This window comes from Anolis sagrei, chromosome 4 (genome assembly GCF_037176765.1).
Source record: "Anolis sagrei isolate rAnoSag1 chromosome 4, rAnoSag1.mat, whole genome shotgun sequence".
NCBI classification, from domain to species: domain Eukaryota; kingdom Metazoa; phylum Chordata; class Lepidosauria; order Squamata; family Dactyloidae; genus Anolis; species Anolis sagrei.
The window spans coordinates 238,555,301-238,577,963 of NC_090024.1; the positions used below are offsets into that span (position 1 = coordinate 238,555,301).

The window sequence follows — 22,663 nt, forward strand, 5'->3', positions numbered from 1 at the left end:
GAGGGGAAAAGCAGAGCAGGAGCCAAGTGGGATCTCCCGTCAAGCATGCAGGGAAGCCTCCACAGATGTCAGCAACTCAGGTGTGGCTTTCAATGTACAACAGAGCCTCTGCCTTCTGGGTCAGGCTAGCCATTCATTTAAGCCAATATTATTTTGTGCTGGGTATCATGCAACATCCTGATACTGATGGACTCCAAGTACCAGCAACCACAGCCAGCATAGCTACTGGGAGATGCATTCCAACATCACCTGATTCATAGAATCATAGAATCAAAGAGTTGGAAGAGACCTCATGGGCCATCCAGTCTAACTCCCTGCCAAGAAGCAGGAAAATCGCATTCAAAGCACCCTTGACAGATGACCATCCAGCCTGTTTAAAAGCTTCCAAAGAAGGAGCCTCCACCACACTCCAGGGCAGAGAGTTCCACTGCTGAACAGCTCTCACAATCAGGAAGTTCTTCCTCATGTTCAGATGGAATCACCTCTCTTGTAGTTTGAAATTGTTCCGCATCTTAGTCTCCAGGGAAGCAGAAAACAAGTTTGCTCCCTCCTCCCTATGACTTCCTCTCACATATTTATACATGGCCATCATGTCTCCTCTCAGCCTTCTCTTCTTCAGGCTAAACATGCCCAGCTCTTTAAGCCGTGCCTCATAGGGCTTGCTCTCCAGAACCTTGATCATTTTAGTCACCCTCTTCTGGACAGATTCCAGCTTGTCAATATCTCTCTTCAATTGTGATGCCCAGAATTGGACACAGTATTCCAGGTGTGGTCTAACTAAGGCGGAATAGAAGGGGAGCAGGACTTCCCTGGATCTAGACACTATACTCCTATTTATTTATTTTTTATCGTGTCAGAAGCAATTTGGAAAATTGCAAATCGATTCTAGTATGAGAGAATTGGCTTTCTGCAAGGACGTTGCCCAGGGGACGCCCAGATGATTCTGATGTTTTTATCATCCTTGTGGGAGGCTTCTCTCATGTCCCTGCATGAGGAGCTGGAGCTGATAGAGGGAGCTCATCCCCCTCTCCTCAGATTCGAACCTGTGGCCTGTCGGTCTTCAGTCCTGCCAGCACAGGGGTTTAACCCACTGCACCACTGGGGGCTCCTATTGATGACTGATGACTATACTCCTATTGATGATTCCCATCCTCCGGTCTAGTAGGATTTGTTCTTTGAGGCATAACAATTCCCTCTTGACTCACTGGAACCAAACATGGGCAAACGTCCATGGAAATCAGGTTAAACTCTTGCACTAGTAGCTGGTGAATGCCTCAAAGGAGTTCCTATATTTGGCACAGCAGAACCTCACTCAGCAGCCACTGTTCTGTGCCTCAGCTGCTGGCCATTTGGGAGCAAGGGATGAGTCAGAACCAAACAGTCTGGGGCAGCTAAACAAAGGCCTTCTGCTTTGGCAGAGCAAGAAGCCGATAGCCATTGGAGTCACTTGGAAATGTGAGAGACAGGGTCAATGGCAAAGCGGAGCTGTTATTCAAAGACTAGAGAATAGATGGGCTTTCGTGATTTTCTGTCCTATGTCAGAGTGCAGGTCACTCTGGCATAGAGCTCATCCATCTCTGAGCATAATATCCAGAATCCAGTTGGTGCATTATGCTGGTCAGCCTTTCATGGTTATGTAACAATGGCAAGCAGCAAGCAGCCAGTTTCAGGGGCTTTCTTCCTTCACAACCATGAAGGAAGACTTTCTCGTGGCCTTTTCCATCCTACTTACTCATAGAATCATAGAATCAAAGAATTGGAAGAGACCTCATGGGCCATCCAGTCCAACCCCCTGCCAAGAAGCAGGAATATTGCATTCAAATCACCCCTGACAGATGGCCATCCAGCCTCTGTTTAAAAGCTTCCAAAGAAGGAGCCTCCACCACACTCCGGGGCAGAGAGTTCCACTGCTGAACAGTTCTCACAGTCAGGAAGTTCTTCCTCATGTTCAGATGAAATCTCCTTTCTTGTAGTTTGAAGCCAAGTCTCCATTGCGTCCTAGTCTCCAGGGAAGCAGAAAACAAGCTTGCTTCCTCCTCCCTGTGGCTTCCTCTCACATATTTATACATGGCTATCATATCTCCTCTGAGCCTTCTATTCTTCAGGCTATTCTTCTTTAAGCCGCTCTTCATAAGGCTTGTTCTCCAGACCCTTGATCATTTTAGTCGCCCTCCGACGGACACATTCCAGCTTGTCAATATCTCTCTTCAATTGTAGTGCCCAGAATTGGACACAATATTCCAGGTGTGGTCTAACCAAAGCAGAATAGAAGGGTAGCATGACTTCCCTGGACCTAGACACTATGCTCCTATTGATGCAGGCCAAAATCCCATTGGCTTTTTTTGCCGCCACATCACATTGTTGGCTCATGTTTAACTTGTTGTCCACGAGGACTCCAAGATCTTTTTCACACGTACTGCTCTCAAGCCAGGCATTGTGCCCTATTCTGTATCTTTGCATTTCATTTTTTCTGCCTAAGTGGAGTATCTTGCATTTGTCCCTGTTGAACTTCATTTTGTTAGTTTTGGCCCATCTCTCTAATCTGTCAAGATCGTTTTGAATCCTGCTCCTGTACTCCAGCATACTTATGACAACATACTGCATTGACAGGATTCTATCTGAATTAAGATTCCCCAAGGATATCACTTCTCCGCAGAGTCTTACCTAAAGGAATGTGAGAAGGGATGGGCCCTGGAAGAATCCAATGGCAGCAGAAAGCAAAAGCCGGGAAAGAGAAACCCAATTAGATGCACATTTCACACGCAGAAGCAACACACACACACACCACTCATGCCCCAAGGCATATTTCTTTTAGAGGAGAATTAATATTTGCTCAATAACGTCATTCTCAGCATTGGGCTTTTACATGCAAGCATCCATGCTGCAAAATCAAACAAAGGTAACTCTTCATTTTCTGCAGGTACACGCTGGAAAACACATATAAGTAGTACCAATAGCTAGAACATCACACCTTCCAATTTCCTGTTTTCCACCCAACCAGAAACACTAGTGACAGGCTCAACAGGTTATCTTAAGTCAGAGGTTCTCAGCTGTGGGTCCACAGATGTTTTGGCCTTCAACTCCCAGAAATCCCAATAGCTGCTAAACTGGCTGGTATTTCTGGGAGGTGTAAGCCGAAACACCTGGGGACCCACAGGTTGAGAACCACTGTCTTAAGCCTATGGCATTTACTATGCAGCGTACAGGATAATTTTACCCTATCTACAGATCTCATGGTACAAAATAAGTACTAAAAGGCCCATCCCCAGGGTAGAAAACAAGGGAAGAAGTAATGCATAATGAAGGAAACATGGAAAGCTTTTCTTCTGAGATTATAAACAAAATCTGTAGGGTTCAGAGAAAGTAGTGTCACTATATCACCAAGCAAGAGGAATCTGCTGGAATTCCTAGTGAGAAGGGTTAACAAGTTTGAAAACTTCCAAGACGGTAAGACACTAAGCAGTTTTAGGGTACCATAAAACGCACAACTGACATTAGTTCTTTATCATTCAAGCCCTATGATCAACATGAGAGAATGGAAATATCTTCAGAGCTTTACTTTTGGGTTGCTATGAGTTTTCCGGGCTGTATGGCCATGCTCCAGAAGTATTCTCTCCTGACGTTTCACCCACATCTATGGCAGGCGTCATCAGAAGTTTTGAGGCCTATTTCCAATAGATCTGACAACCTCTGAGGATTCCTACCACAGATGTGGGCTATATGGCCATGTTCCAAAAGCATTCTCTCCTGACATTTCACCCACATCTATAGCAGGCGTCATCAGAAGTTTTGAGGCCTATTTCCAATAGATCTGACAACCTCTGAGGATTCCTACCATAGATGTGGGCTATATGGCCATGTTCCAGAAGCATTCTCTCCTGACATTTCGCACACATCTATGACAGGCATCCTCAGAGATTGTGAGGTCTTTTTCAACAGATCTCACAACCTCTGAGGATGCCTGCCATAGATGTGGGTGAAATGCCAGGGGAGAACGCTTCTGGAAATGGCCATACAGCCCAGAAAACTCACAGCAACCCAGTGATTCCAGCCATGAAAGCCTTCGACAACACATATTTTCTTTTTTTTTCCTTTTGCTCCTTGGTTTCTTACAAAGCATATTCACTTTCATTTGCTTCTAGATATTGCAACCAGAGTTCAAAAGCAAAATTATCTGAATTGGAGATACTAGTATTAGCTCAGAAAGGAATGCTGTAGGACAACCTTCGTGAAGCTTCACATGCAATAAAAAAACCTGTGCCGTATAAGGACTCGGATCCAATAAACACAACGAGCTAAAAGTCAACTTTGACTGTGCTCATCTGACTGCATACCTGGCCCATTCCGCAGGGTTATTAAATTAACAGTTTATAAAAAAAGCAAAACAAACAGACCAGCCCTGTCTTTATTGGGCTTTTACCACACTTAAGTTTGCAATGTTGTCTAACATCTTGAGGAAGTTAATCTCTTTGCATCAACCTAAATCAGCTGCACCAGGAGCCTAACTTCCTCTAGAAAGGTTGTAAGAAGGGTAAATAAAGTGAGATGCTATACAGAAAGTGAGGGTAAATAAAGTGAGATGCTATACAAAAGATCTACAGAAAGCAATGATGTTATAGCAGGTATGGGCAAACTTTGGCCCTCCAGGTGTTTTGGACTTCAACTCCCACAATTCCTAACAGCTTCAGGCCCCTTCTTTTTCCCCCTCAGCCGCTTAAGCGCTTAAGCAGCTGAGGGGGAAAAAGAAGGGGCCTGAAGCTGTTAGGAATTGTGGGAGTTGAAGTCCAAAACACCTGGAGGGCCAAAGTCTGCCCATGCTTGTGTTATACGCTCATCTAGAAGGTAACAAAACACTTAAGGAGATGTCTGCTGCTTCAATTTAACAAAGATCAGGTGTTATTCTCTCCCCAAATAAATATTAATATTTAATGCCTTTCCCCCCTTGTTTTAAGCACACTTCAAACACACCAACAAAACCAGAATGCATTTTGCTTCTATGAGAACATAGTGGGGGGAAAGTGAGAGAGAAAGAGAGCAGAATTTCCACTCAAAGGAAATAGCTTCACAATAAAAATTCATCTCTGATCACATAAGATAAGCATAGGACTGGGAAACGTTTTTTCCCTTTCATTTCCGCTGGACAAAACTTGAATAAAAAAGCTCTTATAATAAGACAACATCGAGAACATGTAGCAGCCACTGAAATCAGTAGTTCAATGGCACTGCCTTAGAGGGACAAGGGAACTCACTGAAAATCATATTGTTTTTGAAATTTTATTGAACACTAGCTGTCCCCTGCCGCGTGTTGCTGTGGCCCAGTCTGTGTATATATGTTTTGTGTGTGTATATGTTTTTGTATATATTCGTGTATATATGTGTGTGTGGTTTTGCGAATGCGTTAGGGGATTTTTTTTTTTGCTTTTTGAGTGTCTTCTGCTGTGTTTTGTAGGGTTTTTATGAGTGATGGCCACTTGTTAGCCTGATAGGTGTCTTGTGTCCAAATTTGGTGTCAATTCGTCCAGTGGTTTTTGAGTTATGTTGATCCCACAAACGAACATTACATTATTTATATATACTAGCTGTCCCTTGCCATGCGTTGCTGTGGCCCAGTCTGTATATATGTGTTTTGTGAGTGTATATGTGTATATATGGGTGTTTGCATATATATGTGTGGTTTTGCGAATGCGTTAGGGGTTTCTTTTTGGCTTTTTAAGTGTCTTTTGCTGTGTTTTGTAGGGTTTGTATGAGTGATGGTCACTCCTTGGCCTGATAGGTATATTGTGTCCAAATTTGGTGTCAATTTGTCCAGTGGTTTTTGAGTTATGTTAATCCCACAAACGAACATTACATTATTTATATATACTAGCCATCCCCTGCCACGCGTTGCTTTGGCCCAGTCTGTGTATATGTGTTTTGTGTGTGTGCATATTTTTGTGTATATACGTGTGTTTGCATATGTGTGTGTGTGTGGTTTTGTGAATGCATTGTAATGTTTTTGTTTTTTTGGCTTTTAAGTCTCTTCTGATGTGTTTTTTCAGTGTTTTTATTAGTGGTCACTTGTTGGCCTGATACATGTATTGTGTCCAAATTTGGTGTCAATTTTTCCAGTGATTTTTGAGTTATGTGAATCCCACAAATGAACATTACATTTTTATTTATACCTAGCTGTCCCCTGCCACGTGTTGCTGTGGCCCAGTCTGTGTATGTGTGTTTTGTATGTATATATTTGTGTATATGGGTATATATGTGGTTTTGTGCATGTGGTGTAATGTATTTTTTGGGGGGTTTTGGCTTTTTAAGTTGCTTCCGCTGTGTTTTTCAGTGTTTTTATGAATGATGGTCACTCATTGGCCTGACAGGTGTATTGTGTCCAAATTTAGTGTCAATTCGTCCAGTGGTTATTGAGTTATGTTAATCCCACAAACGAACATTACATTTTTATTTATATAAATTAATACCCAAGGGGAGAGAAAGCAGTCGGCTTCTGCCTTTGGTGACAGGACAGACAGACATTATTTAGTCTTTTCTGGTTCGTCCCTAGTATCCGCTGTCTCCTTAAAAGGCTTTCCTTTACTGGGCTGCCAATCGAAAGTGAGTTCCCTCCAAGGATAAACAATCAAATCAGCTGCTTTTGCATTTGCTACCAGCACAATAGATGTTTTGCCACTTGTTGGCATCCATGTCAGGACATCAATCATCCCAAACCAGAATTTAAAGCTACTGCTAATAAAATGGAAACAAAACATTTTTGTATCTAAGACACATCTGTTTCCTGGAAAACTCTGATGGAAAAAAAAAGATTTATACATAATGAGATATCTGATACATTTAAACGTGGGTTGCTGTGAGTTTTCCAGGCTGTATGGCCATGTTCCAGAAGCATCCTCTCCTGACGTTTCACCCACATCTATGGCAGGCATCCTCAGAGGTTGTGAGGTCTGTTGGAAACTAAGCAAGTGAGGTTTATATCTGTGGAATGCCCAGGGTGGGAGAAAGGACTCTTGTCCATTTGAAGCAAGTATGAATGTTGCAATTGGCCACCTTGATTAGCATTTAATGGCCTTACAGCTTCAAAGCCTGTGTGGTCGCTGCCTCAGGGGATCCTTTGTTGGGAGGTGATTAGCTGGCCTTGATTGTTTCCTGTCTGGAATTCCCCTGTTTTCAGAGTATTGTTCTTTATTTACTGTCCTGATTTTGGAGTTTCTTAAAATATTGGTAGCCAGAGGTTCATTTTCATGATTTCCTCCTTCCTGTTGAAATTGTCCACATGCTTGTGGATTTTCAATGGTTCTCTGTGTAGCTTGACATGGTGGTTGTGAGAGTGGTCCAGCATTTCTCTGTTCTCAAATAATATGCTGTGTCCAGGTTGGTTCATCAAGTGCTCTGCTATGGATGACTTCTCTGGTTGAAGTAGTCTGTAGAGCCTTTTGTGTTCCTTGATTAGTATCTGGGCTATTCTGCATTTGGTGGCACCTATGTAGACTTGTCCACAGCTGCGTTTGGTGGTCCCTATGTAGACTTGTCCACAGCAGTGTTTGGTGGTCCCTATGTAGACTCCTGCAGAGGTGAGAGGATCCCTCTTGTCCTTTGCTTTTCAGACAAGAATCAGCCAGGGCCAGCTAGCACCTCCCAACAAAGGATTCCCCCAGGCAGGAAGCAGCCAGGCTTTGAAACTGCAAGGCCATTAAATGCTAAACAAAGTGGTCAATTGCAACATTCATATTTGCCTCAAGCAGACAAGAGTTCTTTTCCCACCCTGGACAGATATATAAACCACAGATATATAAACCTCACTTGCCTAGTTTCCAACAGACTTCACAGCCTCTGAGAATGCATGCCATAGATGTGGGTGAATCGTCAAGAGAGAATGCTTCTGGAACATGGCCATACAGCCTGGAAAACTCACAGCAACCCAGTGATTCAGGCTGAGGAAGTCTTCGACAACACATTTAAATGTGTTCCTTTTGGATAGGAAACAGACATGGCTAACTCAAATAAACTGAAAATAATAGTTTGTAGAGATGTAAGTCTCAGGGTGCTATTATGTGATCAGAGCTTGTCACATGCTTACCACTCAGATATTCCCAGCCAAATCGGGAAAGGAGAGAGGCTGTAAGAATGTCGGATGTGATCAATTCAGAACCAATTTCTATTTCACATAAGTATGTTTCTGCACATTAAGTTGTTCCATGTAGCACTGTTCTGCATCAGAATATAAGGGCCCACATACAGTAGAAACACTGGCTGGAATTCAGTATGGGATGGTCACTTTGTAGCACCCGTATGGAACAAAGGAGCTGACAAAGTGGCCTTTGTGCCTTGGGACTAATGACAATCGGCTCTAATTTCTAATATCCAAATTAACACGTGGTGACAGAGGACAGTCTTGTCTGGTCCCTTTTTGAATTTCTATATAATTTGACATTTGATAATTTATTTTTAATTTGGCACTTTGTCTTGACTATATAGCTCCTACGGCCTTTCTAAAGCGTTGAACCACTCCAAAATGGTACAGTACTTTAATCATATAGTCCCACTGCACATTATCAAATGCTTTCTCCACATCTAAGAACAGTAACGTGATCTCTCTGCTTGGGTCTTGTTCAGCGTACTCTATTACATCTATCACCGTTCTCATATTTTGACTCAGATGTCTACCTGGAAGGAAGCCTGCTTAATCCCCATGTCTTATTTTAGCTAGAATGTGTTTCAATCTGTTTGATAAAACTCCAGCAAATAACTTATAATCGTTATTGACCAATGAAATTGGTTTACAGTTCTTCACCTGCTCCATGTCTCTATCCTTAGGTAAAAGAACTATCACAGCTTCCTCCCAGGACTCTGGCATCTCTCCTTTTTGGAGTACTTGGTTCATCATAGAAAGCAATAACTGGCCTAATTCTTCTTTATACACCTTATAGAACAGAGCAAAGAATCCATCTGGACCTGGGGCTTTATTTAATTTGGCTTTATCTATGGCTGTATTCAATTCTTCCCATGTGATCTGTCTGTCCAAGACACTCTTGCCAGTCATAATATGCACTTTTACAATTCACTTAGCATAATTCTGTGGCACATAAATATGTGTTCAGTTACTATTATTGTTATTACTATTATTTGATACATAGCAAACTTAGTACACAGCAAACAAGATCACTATGTTGGCTTTTGTATTTGATCATACATTGGACACTTCCCAAGTGTCTAGTACTGTGTGATGTATCGGCGAATAATGAGTGCAAAATTGTTATTATTTATTTATGGCTTTATCTACTTGAAGGGGACTCAAAGTTATGCAGAACCATAAAGAATAACAGCCTTTCCCAACAGCAGGGAAGGGACTCCTTGGATAAAGAAGATGAAATACCTATAAGTCACCCTAAGGATTCTCCATCCTTCATTTGACTCAAACCAAGGAGCCATTTTATATCTTTGCCAGCCAAAAGTAGTGTTATATTTAAGCTGCCATCCCTAAATAACCAGGGACCTTCAAAATGATCATTACTGCTGAGATTCTAGCCTGCTTTCCATCCAGTAGGTTAAAATGACAGCTGCTTGTACTTCCACACCAGCAGCTGCATCCGTAATCCAATTGCAGTTGATTATACAAGGTACTAAAGCACTCAGAGTACAGGGACACACACTAAGTGAACTCCTGAACACATTATTGTTGGAGGATGTTCTTACGCTTGTAGACTGATTAGTAGTAAACTCACGAAGAAGCTTAAAACAACTGTTTGTGGGGTTAAAAAAAATTACACCTTGCCAATGAAGAAATGATGAAATTCATTAGTACATTAGACATTTATGCCAAAACATAACTTTTGGAGAGCTACAGAATTATGTTCTGTGCCACTGTAATCCCTTGGTTTTTAGTCATGTTAGGTACATTTAGATGCATGCAATCAGCATTCGGAAGAGCAAAATATTTTTCGTTAGGAGTGACAAAGTGATCCATGGCATTTGTTTACAAAGAAGCTGAATGACCATTGCACCCCCTTTCACCTGTTACAAATACAAGCAACAGTGACAAAAACAGTTTTTCTGTCATTTTAGGATGTGGTGCAAGGTCCCACTTCTTAATGACATGTGTTCAGAGACCCAGAGTTTAGTAGTAGTAGGTAGAACATGCCTTAGCTGCTTAACAAAGTATTGAAGGAGGACATCCCCACATAAAGATCATTCTGGGAGTCATAAAAAAGGTAAACAAAGATTTCTGTTGTAGTCACAGAACCTCTTTCAACCCAAGGGCCAAATTCTATTTAAGACACATTCTCAAGACCACATTCTAGTAGTGATTTAAGAAAAAAACATAGAACTAAAGATGTGATGATGAGCTTGAAGCTCTCAATGTCAATAATTGAGCCTTACGAGAAGCACTGCAATCTTTTAGAATAGAAAAAAATGTACAAATCTGCAAATCCTTTTAGGAAGATGCCATGGAAAAGGACAGTCTTCTGTGGCACTGCTCTTGGTTACAATGGGAGGAATGCACTCAACCCCAAAGCCCTCATGAGGTTCTGCAGCCCAGAATAAATGGCCATCTGCAACTGCGTGTCAGTCCTATAAATAGGATCTGTTACAGCCAGAGTTGTCTGCCCTCATTGATGCTACGAGAATAGTTTCTGCTTAGCCAACCTGACAGAGAGGAGAGCATCTTGGTAGACCGTTTCTTACCTCATGTCTCCCAGCTTCCGGCTGATCACGGAGCCCACATTGGAAAGGGCAGCTGAAGTTTTCTGTCCCGCCTGAGACAGCGTTTCTTGTGTCTTCTTGTAACTAGGCAAGGAAAACAAGGATTGTAACAGCTGAAAGGCAGTAATTAAGAAGGAAAGGACTCAAGCAGCAAGGGAAAACCACAGCTGGTGCTCAGAAAATGGTGTTGAAAGCAAGAAGGAAGGCGGTGTTTTTGACCAAGGCCCCTGTGTGAGCAAGCACCCCGTGAACATCATAAATGCTCCTCTATTTATCTATAAATAATTCATTTTGCAGGCTTCAGGGGCCTCATTCTACTTGCAGAGGTCTCTACACCAAAGGAGACACACATGCAGCTATTAAAATGATGCTGGCACACTTCTTGAAATGCATTTACCAACATCCTGGAAACAAACCAGGGCATCTCGGAATGAGTAATTTGAAGACATTGCTCAGCTGGTTCCTGATGCAACCACGTCTTAAAGCCTTGCTCATCATCCTTGTTTACTACCAAATGTTGATTTTAATTCTCACAGTAGGAGGAACTTAGAAGTCTTTGAAATTTCATTTTGGACTTTCTGCTTCTTACATCTCCACACTTTTCCTTTGCACCATATAAACAGCTCCCGGCCCCATCTAACCAGGAGGAGGAAGAGGAAAAAGACAGGAATTTGCAGTGCTCAAAAAGTGCAGAGATGCCACTGGTAGCTTGGAAACAACTATTAATACTGACAGGTTAAATAAAAAAGAATAGGTATGACTTCTGCCATAGAAGGAAAATGTTTCCCATCAGTTACCATTAAAAGGTCCTGCTTAAAAACAAGAGCGGTAGCAACGTTTATGAACTATACAATTTTGGGGATTTCAAAAATCATCACTCTGACAGCACAGTTGGTGAACTCTAGTCTTTAGTCCTTACATGTTGCACTGAAGAAGATGCCGGGGCCAGTTATGTTTTTCCCAAAACATCACTGCAAGTAAGGAAGTAACTGGAGCTCTTGTTACAGTCAAGAGTCCTAGAATTCCTTACCCTTTGGGCGTCCACTTGCCCACCAACATCTTGAGGTACTAAGGGTACAATCTCATACACCTATCTAGGAGTACATTATACTGAACTCAAGACTACATAAGTCTAAAGCAGTGGTTCTCAACTTGGGGTCCCCAGATGTTTTTGGCCTTCAACTCCCAGAAATCCTAACAGCTGGTAAACTGGCTGGGATTTCTGGGAGTTGTAGGCTAAAACACCTGGGGACCCACAAGTTGAGAACCACTGGTCTAAAGAGATACACAGAGATCAAGGAAAGAGTTATTTGCATATGCTCAATAAAGTTGCGGATTTCCAAGTCTTAACAATATAAGTTGCAAGATTATGAACCCACTTCCATGCATGGCAGCTCTGCTCTATTTACTTAGCTGTTTTGGATGATTTTCCCTCCCAGTCAAGCTCACAATTCATAGCATTAGGAGGTTCATTTTCTTCAACTCTGTGTCATGCTTAATATTTAAAAAAACCCTCTGACTCAAACACACACACACTCCCACTCTCTCATACGGTGTCCATTCCTTACTCCAGGGGTCCTCAAACTTTTTAAACAGAGGGCCAGGCCACAGTCCCTCAAACTGTTGGAGGGCCAGATTATAATTTGGAAAAAAGCATGAATGAATTCCTATGCACACTGCACATCTTACTTGTAGTTTAAAAAACCCCACTTTAAAACAATACAATAATTAAAATGAAGAACAATTTTAACAAATATAAACTTATTAGTATTTCAATGGAAAGTGTGGGCCTGCTTTTGGCTGATGGGATTGTTGTTGTTGTGGTGTGCTTTCAAGTCATTTCAGACTTAGGTTGACCTTGAGCGAGGACTGGGTAAATGACATTGTAGGGCCGTATCCGGCCCTCGGGCCTCAGTTTGAGGACCCCTGCCTTACTCTATAACAATGGTTTCCAACCCATGGGCTGTGAGACCTAAAATAAGGTCTGTGGAGGACAGTGCGTGCCACCGTTGGAGGAGTGAGAGAGAGAAGGAATGTCCCCCATTGTTGTTGTTGTTATTAGCTCCCACTGCCAAACACCAGAGTTGTAATGGGAAAGGAGCCCTTTGTAAGACACTGTTAATTCCATAATAATAATAATAATAATAATAATAATAATAATAATAATAATAATAGCAGTAGCTGTTAGGGACAGTTTCTTGGGTCTCGCACTCAGCTTTTTGTATCTTTTTCAACCTCAGCTCCCTCCCCTTCTTTTTTAACACGAGCATTAACAAAATCCATGGATAATAACACAGACCAACAAAAAAAATTCTTTCTTGGTCTCTACGTTTTTAGGCCTGGTTCTGGGGTTATTTGGGGTGTTGAATAGAAAATTGAATTGGATAGACTACTTCAGCTCTAGATTATTAAATAAGTTTTTCTGTGGGCAAGCAGATGGCAGCTACTGGATGGCAAATGTTCTGTATCTGAAACTATAGCTGATGTGGTCTATCCAATGCAATTTTCTGAACCAGCATTCCAAATAATCAAACCAAATCTAAAGTTGACCAAAAACTGATTCGTAATTCTTTTGGTACTAATGTTGGGCAGTGGTCCCTGGTGAAAAAAAAGCTTGGGAACCACTACTCTGTAAGTAAACATCGTGGAGATACATTCAGCCCTCCACATTTTCAAGTTTAACTTCTTTAGATTTGATTACTCTGTTCTCGTTAGGTCATCCAGCAGGACTCAAACGTCAATTTCTGGCAGGCCTAGAAACCTCCAGAGAGGTGTTTTCCCAGGTTAAGAAACCACCTTCACCTTTTACTTCAGTGTTTTACCCCAAGAAATTTGTATTAGAATAAGTATTCCTGGCTATTTGAAATCAATAGCAGCGGGGAAACTGGGTTTTAAGGTGAAAAATCCCTGTTGGACCTTGGGAAACCGTCATGCACCTCTCAACACTAATTCTGTGCGTAGCATGTTTTGGTTACTTTCCACATGAAAACCGGTTTGACCACCATATTAAGGCAAATACAAGTAAGTGTATTACATATTCCCAAGTTCCTATCGTTTGATCAAGACTATTCTGTCCTACAGTGCTAGTTAGAATATTGCAAGGTAAATCTAGATCAGTGGTTCCCAACCTGTTGCCCATGGAACACCAGAGGTCCACAAAAACAAAAATATGCTCTGCGGCACCTTACCATTACTACACCGTTGCCTCAAAACCACGCGGCAACAAGAGTGACTGGTCTCAGGAAGCCCTCTTATAGTGCTGAGGCAACTGGGATGTCGGGAGGTCCCCGATCAAGTGGTCTCTGGTCAAAAAAGGTTGGGAACCACTCATCTAGTGGTAAGTATTCAGAGGCATTGCCAACCAATTTATCCCAACCAAATCCGTGCTCTCAAAACCAGCACAGTGAAGTGGTTTGTGCATTCAGCTAAAACAGGGGTCCTCAAACATTTTAAACAGAGGGCCAGGTCACAGTCCCTCAAAGTGTTGGGGGGCCGGATTATAATTTGAAAAAAACATGAATGAATTCCTATGCACACTGAACATATCTTATTTGTAGTGCAAAAACACTTAAAATAATACAATAATTAAAATGAAGAACAATTTTAACAAATATAAACTTATTAGGATTTCAATGGGGAGTGTTGGCCTGCTTTTGGCTGATGAGATAGGGTTGTTGTTGTTGTTGTTGTTGTTGTGTGCTTTCAAGTCGTTTCAGACTTAGGTTGACCCTGAGCGAGGGCTTGGTAAATGACCTTGAAGGGCCGTATCTGGCCCCCGGGCCTTAGTTTGAGGACCCCTGAGCTAAAACCATAGTGCTTGAAGACACTATAAAAGGCACCCACTCCAATCCTCTCCCATACAGTAATCCACCATCAACACACTCCCAAAAGATGCCCTCTAGCTTCTCAAATTTCTGCACAGCACTGAGCGCCTTCAGCTTCCAACTTGCAGGAGCGTGACACAATCTTAACTATCTCCTCTGCCTCAGCAACACATGCACACTTGTCATCATAACCTGGATGTAACGATGCTTCTAAGTACTGCACAAAGGCTATTTCTGCCATCGCATGTCCAGCGTTAGTTCCTGTTTCCTGCTCTGCCAGAAGGCTCTTAAAACTGCTTGCTTATTCAGCGGAAACTTCCCAAAGGCAGCAAAAAAGGAAGTGCACAAGCTTAAGTCTCACACTGGTGTCCCTTCTCTTCTCAGAGCAGCTGTAGCTGCTTGATGGATAGACAGGGAAGAAGGACTTGCCTCACACCTTCAGTCCTCGAGGCATGTTTCACTAAATGGATTGAAGCACTGGCCCTTAGTGCAAAATCTGAATTGGAAAAAATGGAGTAGCAGTATTTTTTAAAGATCAGGCCAGGAAACAGGAGTTCAATCCATGGAATTAAGACTTCCTGCCACACAACACAGGAAAGTGACCAAGAAATGCAAAACTTCCTGCTTCTCCGGGACAAATGCCAATGCAACTTGACCAAAGTGTGCTGTTTGTTGACTCCGAATGGCCAGATGCTGTGAACAGAAGAAAGTGGGACTGTGCCTGTTGAGTAAAGCTGAAGCAAAATCTGCTAAACTTCCCCAAACCATCAGGATTGCAACAGCAAGAAACCTGTATGAGTTTGGAGTTTGAGCAACAGAATACTAGGAAGAACGAGAATAATATAATGTAGATAGAATACTCTAACCAGAATTGTGGAAGAGCGCTGAGATCCTGCCGGTAAATAGTTGTAATAAAAAACAAACCTGAAACTGAGGAAATAAATAGACTAATCTGATGAAAGAAAGAAAAAACAGATAAATTTACGAAAGACTGGAAGCTATTTCTTTCTTCTTTTTTTGAATATATTTTGTGGATTCTGAAAACTAACAGTCTCTCAGAATTAACAATCTCTCAGAATTTTATATAAAGTATATAAAATCAATGGCAGATTCTATAAATTTTAAAATCTTATTTCACTGGTAGGAAAGCAAGAAGTCTCATTTTTTCTTGTTCCTTCCCCCCTTCTTTTGTGTTTTCTTTTTTCCTTATAGTTTAGAATGTTTGAGCAACATTCAAAAAATCAGGGGAATTCTAGACAAGAATCAATCAGGGCCAGCTAACACATCCCAACAAAGGATTCTCCCAGGCAGGAAGCAGTCAGGTTTTGAAGATGCAAGCCATTCAATGCTAATCAAGGGGACCAATTGCAACATTTGCACTTGCCTCAAACAGACAAAAATTCTTTTCCCCACTGTGGACATTCTACAGATCCCACACTTGCCTAGTTTCCAACAGTCTCTGAAAATGCCTACTATGGATGTGGGCGAAACGTCAGGAGAGAATACTTCTACAATATGGCCATGCAGCCCAGAAAACTCACAGCAACCCAGTGATTCTGGCCATGAAAGCTTTCAATAACACATTTAGAATGTTTGTTTTTGCGTGTTTGTGTTGTTCTTGCTTGTTATTGGTCAGTCTGTATCTCCTTTTTATTCTTCAGTTGATTTTTTTAAGGCTATGATACTTAATAAACCTAAATTTAATTATTGAAAAGAATAATAAGAAAATTCCATCGCCTGAAAAGAGCAGGCCATGGATAAAATTGTGGAATGGCAAGTCAATGCTTATTTAAACTGTGCAGTTGGCCCTCCCTCCACATTCCGCAGATCAGATCAATACATGATCTCTAGAAATCTCTAGGTCCTCCAGTGTGACTTACACTGCCCAGTGAGAACACTTCTCTGGGCATTTATAGATCTTCCAATGCAGTTCTATGGTCAACTTTTTATGGAGAGCCTAGCAGTCAGGACTTCTCATCACCGCCACTGCTGCCCTACACCATAATTTGTGCTACTCTCCTTGCTTCTTATTTATAAAATACTAGCTGTACCCGCCACGCGTTGCTGTGGCCAACCTTCCCTTCCTCTTTCTCTTTCTCTCCTTCCTTCCCTCCCTCTTCCCTTCCTTCCCTCCCTTTTTTTCTTTCCTTCTCTCCTTCCTTCTCTTCCTCTTCCCTTCCTTGCCCCCTTTTCTTTCCCTTCCTCTTTCTACCCTTTCCTCCTTCTCTACCTATTCTTGGACTGCAACTCCCAGCAGTCCTCCTGATCGATCTGTCTATCTACCTACCTATCTCTATCTAATCTATCTTTCTGGAGGATTGGTGTGAGTTGCAGTCCAGGAATATGAAATTGGAAATATGCTGGGATTAGGATGCTCTCAGAGAGATCCAAGGAGAAGAAAGCTTGCATCTTGGAAGAAGTGCATTTGGATCCTCCTCCTCTCCTAAAGGGTCTGGTCTAGGGGATGCTGGGAGCTGTAGTCTGGAAGAGAGTGTGGATATGCTATTGTGTGCTTTGTTTTCTAGAGTCTTTTCTGTGCATGTGCTGTATCGTTTTTTTCCTCTTTTTTGGCTTTTTAAGTCCCTTCAGCTGTGTTTTTCAGTGTTTTTATGAATGATGGTCACTCATTTGGTTGTTAGGTGTATTCTGTCCAAATTTGGTGTCAATTCGTCCAGTGGTTTTTGAGTTATGTTAATCCCACAAACTAACATTACATTTTTATTTAGATATATTTTTAAAATATGTATTAATTTTTTTAAATTAGTCATTCAACCTATGGGCAGCCTCACAGCCAAAGTTTTCACAGCAAAGTCTAGAAATACAAAGATCATAGTCCCAGCTACAGTAGACCCTCTGAATCAATGGAAACTTGATAAGTTAAAAATTGCATCCCTTTGATTACATGGAAATCACAATTGGATTTTGGCCAAAATAAAATGCAATAAAACTGAGTTAAATTTAATCAAACTTTGAAAAAGCAATTAGAAGCAAATTTTAAAATTTAAGAGTAAAAGATAAAAAAAATACTGATGTTTTAAAAAGCAGCAACAGAAGCAGAAACCCTTCAATTAGTTCTGGTCTGCCAGAGATATGGAAACTAAAGCCCTTATCATCTACCATCTGAATTTTCTGCATTCCAGCAGAGTTCTGAAAGTTCTTTTTTTGGAATGCAAGTTGCAATGTTTCTCTTTTGGAATCCTGGCCACACTGATTGGCTGTTACGACTTCTAAAAGTTCACAATAGTATGAACTAGAAACTTGTATTTCCGATAAAATGAAACCAGATTTTCAAGGATCCCAATGTTGTGCTCACTGCTGCATTGTGTTCCTGCTGTGCTCTCACAGAAGTGCAGCCCACACAATGGATGTGCTGACTAACTCTCTCTATTCCAACTGAGGCCTATTGCAAGGCAGCCCATGACCAAAGGCTGCTGCTCATTTCCAAAGAGCACTGGGAAGCTATCACTCATTTGGCTTCAGAGCATCCCGGAGAAAAGGTTCAGCACCCCCATTACAGTGCAGCTATAAATCATCCTTCCCCCACCCTTCCTGATTGCTTAGAAAAACAAGCAGCATTTACAGATTGGGGACCAAGCAGATAGACAGTTAAGTGCAGGGAAGGGAACTGCTAGTTAGGTGCAATGCTACTGTATAAAGGGAATGGGCTTTATTACTAAAGGTTAAGACACTCACGCTTCTGATTGGGTTAATTTGTCATTCCAGTCTTCCAGTGTGCTGCTGGCCGAAACATATCTACAAATACAATGGAGATTAGAGAAGGGAGCAATAGCTTATTTGTTGATGTATATATTTAGCTATATGTTGCCTACTAGGACATAATTCACCCACATCTGATTGCAGAAATCATAAGGCTAAAAGAAATTCTGTTCCAATCAGCTACTTGACATTTTACATTTTTTTGTCTTCGGTCATCAAGTTGAACCCACAAAATCACATGGGAAAAACGAGTTACAAAAGACAGGTTTCCTCACTTCTCTTTCACTTCCAAGTAGATTTGCATCACATTTAAGGCATAGTTGTTCTTAAATATTGCAGTTAGATGCTACAAAGAGAACCAGATTGTATGTATATCCAAAAGCTGATTAAAAATACCAGTTGAAATGGGGTTTTTTTCCTGCAGCATCTCAACCTAGCAATTCGAAAACATGCAAATGTGAGTAGATCAATAAGTAAGGTAGATCAGCAGTAAGGTAAACAGAGTAAATATTTTTCTTTGAGCAACTGATAAGCTCATGCTATGGCTAACTTTAGGCTCCAGCCTACACAACACTTACAAGCAACTCTAGAAAAAAAATCAAGCTAGGAGTTTGGGCAGAAATAGCTTGAAGGAACATATGGGTGGTCTTAACCCAAATATATTAGGTCTGCAAATTAACCAATGACCTGCTTTTTCTCATAAGAAAGGCTGAGCATGTAATCAAAGGGGGATGAAGATCCATTGCTCTTAATAAATCTTCTTGGTGGGGAGAGAGGCTTATGGGCAAAAAACAGTGGCTCAATGAAGGGAACAGAGAGAATATCTCAGTCTATGTCAGTGGTACTTGACCTGTGGCTCCCCAAGTGTTTTGGCCTACAACTCACAGTAATCCCAGCCAGTTTATTAGCTGTTATGACTTCTGGGGGTTGAAGGCCAAAACATCTGGGGACCCACAGGTTGAGAACCACTAGTCTATGGGCTGTATCTGCAGAGGTGGCTTCTGTCTATCATAGAAAGCCATAGGTTGACAAATGAGGCATAAAACATTGCATCCTTCATCTACAAGTTTCTTCTCTCATGGATACAATTCTTTTTTATCTATAGTGAGCTGGCAAGTAGTTAAATAAAAGACTAGAATGCACTTTAGACAGTTACACACCCAATCTCTCTCTCTCAAACACACACAAACACAAAAGGAGATTGATACATATATACAGTCAAGCATGAGTCACTGAACAGAGTGATGCTTGAGATGTATGGCCTCCTCTTTGCAGAAATATTGGCTTCAAATCCTTCTACTTAATTTATCAAAACAGCTGCCAGGCACCATTCCCTCCCCACCGCTTCCCAATGTGCAAAGAGGTCATTGTTAATTATCTGTAGCTTGACATCTACATAAAAACACACATCTCATGCACTCTTTCAAAAGTAACAGATAGGATTTTGATATTGTTAAAGGCTTTCATGGCCAGAATCACTGGGTTGTTGTAGGTTTTTCGGCCTATGTGGCCATGTTCTAGAAGCATTCTCTCATGATGGTTCACCTGCATCTATGGCAAGCATCCTCAGAGGTAGTGAAGTCTGTTGGAAAATAGAAAAATATAAACAACAGACCTCACTGCCTCAGAGTATGCTTGCCATAGATGCAGGTGAAACGTCAGGAGAGAACGCTTCTAGACCATGGCCATATAGCCCGAAAACCCTACACCAACCCAGGGTTTTGATAATTTAGATGGCTGCAGAACAGGCATGGACAAACTTTGGCCCTCTAGGTGTTTTGGACTTCAACTCCCACAATTGTGGGAGTTGAAGTCTAAAACACCAGAGGGCCAAAGTTTGAAGTCCAAAATACCTGAGGCCCAAAGTTTGCCCATGCCTGCTAGAAGACATACACTTCCAGCCCACGTACCCTTCACATAATTACATTTCCCTTCCCTGTAGTACCTCCACAAAGATTAGATTTTTAAAAATCTGGTCCTCCCTAGAATCTGTCATGCCCTCAAATGGCATACTGCCTCTGTTTCCCAATTTGACCGGTACAGTCCTGATTACATCTACTTTGTAGATTGCACTCAGTCAATTCCATGAAGGGGAGCATCATGCCTGTCCAAGTAGACTCAAGCAGAAGCAAAATCCTGCGTTTTTCTTCACTCATTAACAACTTTTGTCATCTTGACTACACACTGCTATTTCTTGGCTGTGTGAATCCCAGTTTTGATTTCTGAAATGCTGGGGGTATATGCAATGGTACTAACACATTGGCAAGCTAAGGTCCAGTATTAGCTTTGCCTGAAAGTTCATATGCAAAATAAAAGAGTACTGCCTAGCAAATAATAGGTAGCACCAGTGGCTAAAAAATAAAATAAAAAGGGCACTTCCTAGTTCTAATCTTATTGAATAAATTATGGTAACTGATTGGAATTTTCCTTTCTTTGCACAAGAGCATATCAAAGAAGCCAGCAAAGTGTTTAATCCTGAAGACGGCCAAGAGAACTGAAAAGCAAGGAATAAGGTTTAACATTAACAAGCAAGAGGCCTTAGTATGGCTCCGCTGCATCCCAAGCATGCAGCCAGCTTCCTCTGTGACCGAGACGGAGGTGTGAAACAAGGTGGAATCCAGAGCCAAGGAGAGTGAGGCAGTGCTCGGGAGACGGGAGAGAGGCACTCACAGATCCGACTGGGTCACTTTCTCATTCCACTCTCCAAGTTTCTCAGAGGTTTTCATATAACTAGAAATAAAAACCCAGGGGTCAATCACACTTTCAAAAAGAGGGGAAGATTTCAAGTGAAAAGGAAACCAACACTCAGGAAAGAGGTGATGAAAAAAAGTGAGCAGTTAAGCTAAGAAATGGGTCGGGGTGAGAACTCAGAAGATTTCCTTCTTGGGCTAGGAGTCTGAGAATCAGCTGGATTGTTTGGGATCTGAGGATCCACCGGAGTAGTTTTTTCAAGCCATGGTGTAGGCCACTTGCCTGTCAGTGGAATTAAGATTTAAACATTATTCAGGGCTGGGGAGGGGAGAGACAGTGACTTGAAACATTATTTGCAGATTGGATCATGCAGTGTGCTTTGAGCGTGAAGCACTGACTGTTATTAGATGACTAAAACAAAACAGCTGAACAGGAAGCATGGAGAACCAGTTCATCTATTCCTTGGGCACACATAAGTTTAGGTTTCAAGATTCATCTGTTTTTGGGCACACACAAGTCTGATGAAAGAACCATAACGACAATTACAGGCACACCTCAGCAAATCTTGTTTTTCACCATATCTTTTTATGCCTGATGAACCAGCATTCCTTTTTTTACTCATCTTCTATCTAACTGGAAGTTATTTAGCCACAGCATCATTTGGAAGATGGTGGCTGGAGAAACACTGACTGTCATTGCTGGGTTGCAATAACATGACTGCAGTCAGCAGCGCAATAAATAAAGCTTCACCAGACAAACATTTCTACTCTAGCCAGTCCTATCTTAATTGTGTGTGCATCTGCAACAGGCAAGGTAAACAGCAGCTGCCTCTAGAAACCCTTCCTCAGCATACATGAATGACATACCAGAGAGAAAACAAGAGAGCAAATAAATCTACCTTACTGCTATGGCCAGAATATTAAATAAAATAGATGTGGTAAGTTTTCCAGCTACCTTCACAGGAAACGATGTGAACTCCAGAATTACAAAACCATAAAATGTCATAGACAGTTTATATGCTGTCACCTCTAGCCTAAATACACTCATTTTTTGTTGCACAGAAGAAAGAAAAGAAACCTATGGAACACCTACGCATTGGAAACCTGGACATCATGCCAACTTTTTGAGAGGTTTTGCTTCAGGCCATCTAAGGGGGTTAATCCCAGTTTTCTCTTCAGTTCTCCACAATGTCTCTCTTTGGCAGCCAACACCTGGCGCAAAGTGCCGATTTCCTCTTCCACCTGCAAAAGAGGAATGAGGGTTAAAGGCCTCCTCGTGTTGTAGGAGCAAACAGCATTCAAACATGGAAGGTTATATGTAGCACCCTGGCCTTCCAAGAGGAAAGACAACACTGGGGTTTTTTTTCATACCCAAGGAATGTGTACATCAGACCCATTGCCATCCCAAGCACACCTGATGAAGAAACAAAAGTGAGAAATACTTCATGATGCTCCAAAGTTCTGGATTTCCCTTTGGTACAAGGGCATAAGAATGCCTCTCTATGTCTTCCAGCACAACTCAAGGTCAGCTCCTGCCAGAGGTTTACCACGGAGTCATCCTTGAGGATCTACAAATGCCTAGAAAAGTGTTCCAAGTCTTCTAGTATAGATTTATGCCAGAAGTTGATGATAGGGTCACAATGGAGGACGTAAGAAATTTCCAGAAATAAGCACACCCACAAAAGTGAAGCCCACAGATGTGGAGAGCTGATTAGATTATGTTTTCAAGTACAATCA

At 41.6% G+C, this 22,663-nt stretch overlaps 1 protein-coding gene across 10 annotated transcripts in view; it reads right to left on the reverse strand.

The window, feature by feature from the left end:
* TPD52L2 (TPD52 like 2) overlaps positions 1-22,663 on the reverse strand; it is a 42,782-nt gene that overhangs the window by 8,381 nt on the left and 11,738 nt on the right. For 2 of the 10 annotated variants that reach the window (XM_060771906.2, XM_060771903.2), the window contains exons 3-7: positions 22,020-22,168; positions 20,907-20,966; positions 18,213-18,272; positions 10,678-10,779; positions 2,665-2,691 (exon numbers count right to left, since the gene is read on the reverse strand). In XM_060771906.2, the coding sequence (XP_060627889.1) occupies positions 2,665-2,691; positions 10,678-10,779; positions 18,213-18,272; positions 20,907-20,966; positions 22,020-22,168 (398 nt within the window). Of the gene's footprint in view, positions 1-2,664; positions 2,692-10,673; positions 10,780-18,212; positions 18,273-20,906; positions 20,967-22,019; positions 22,169-22,663 lie in introns of those variants that run through there. The other 8 variants (XM_060771905.2, XM_060771909.2, XM_060771908.2 and 5 more) reach the window with 7 other exon arrangements.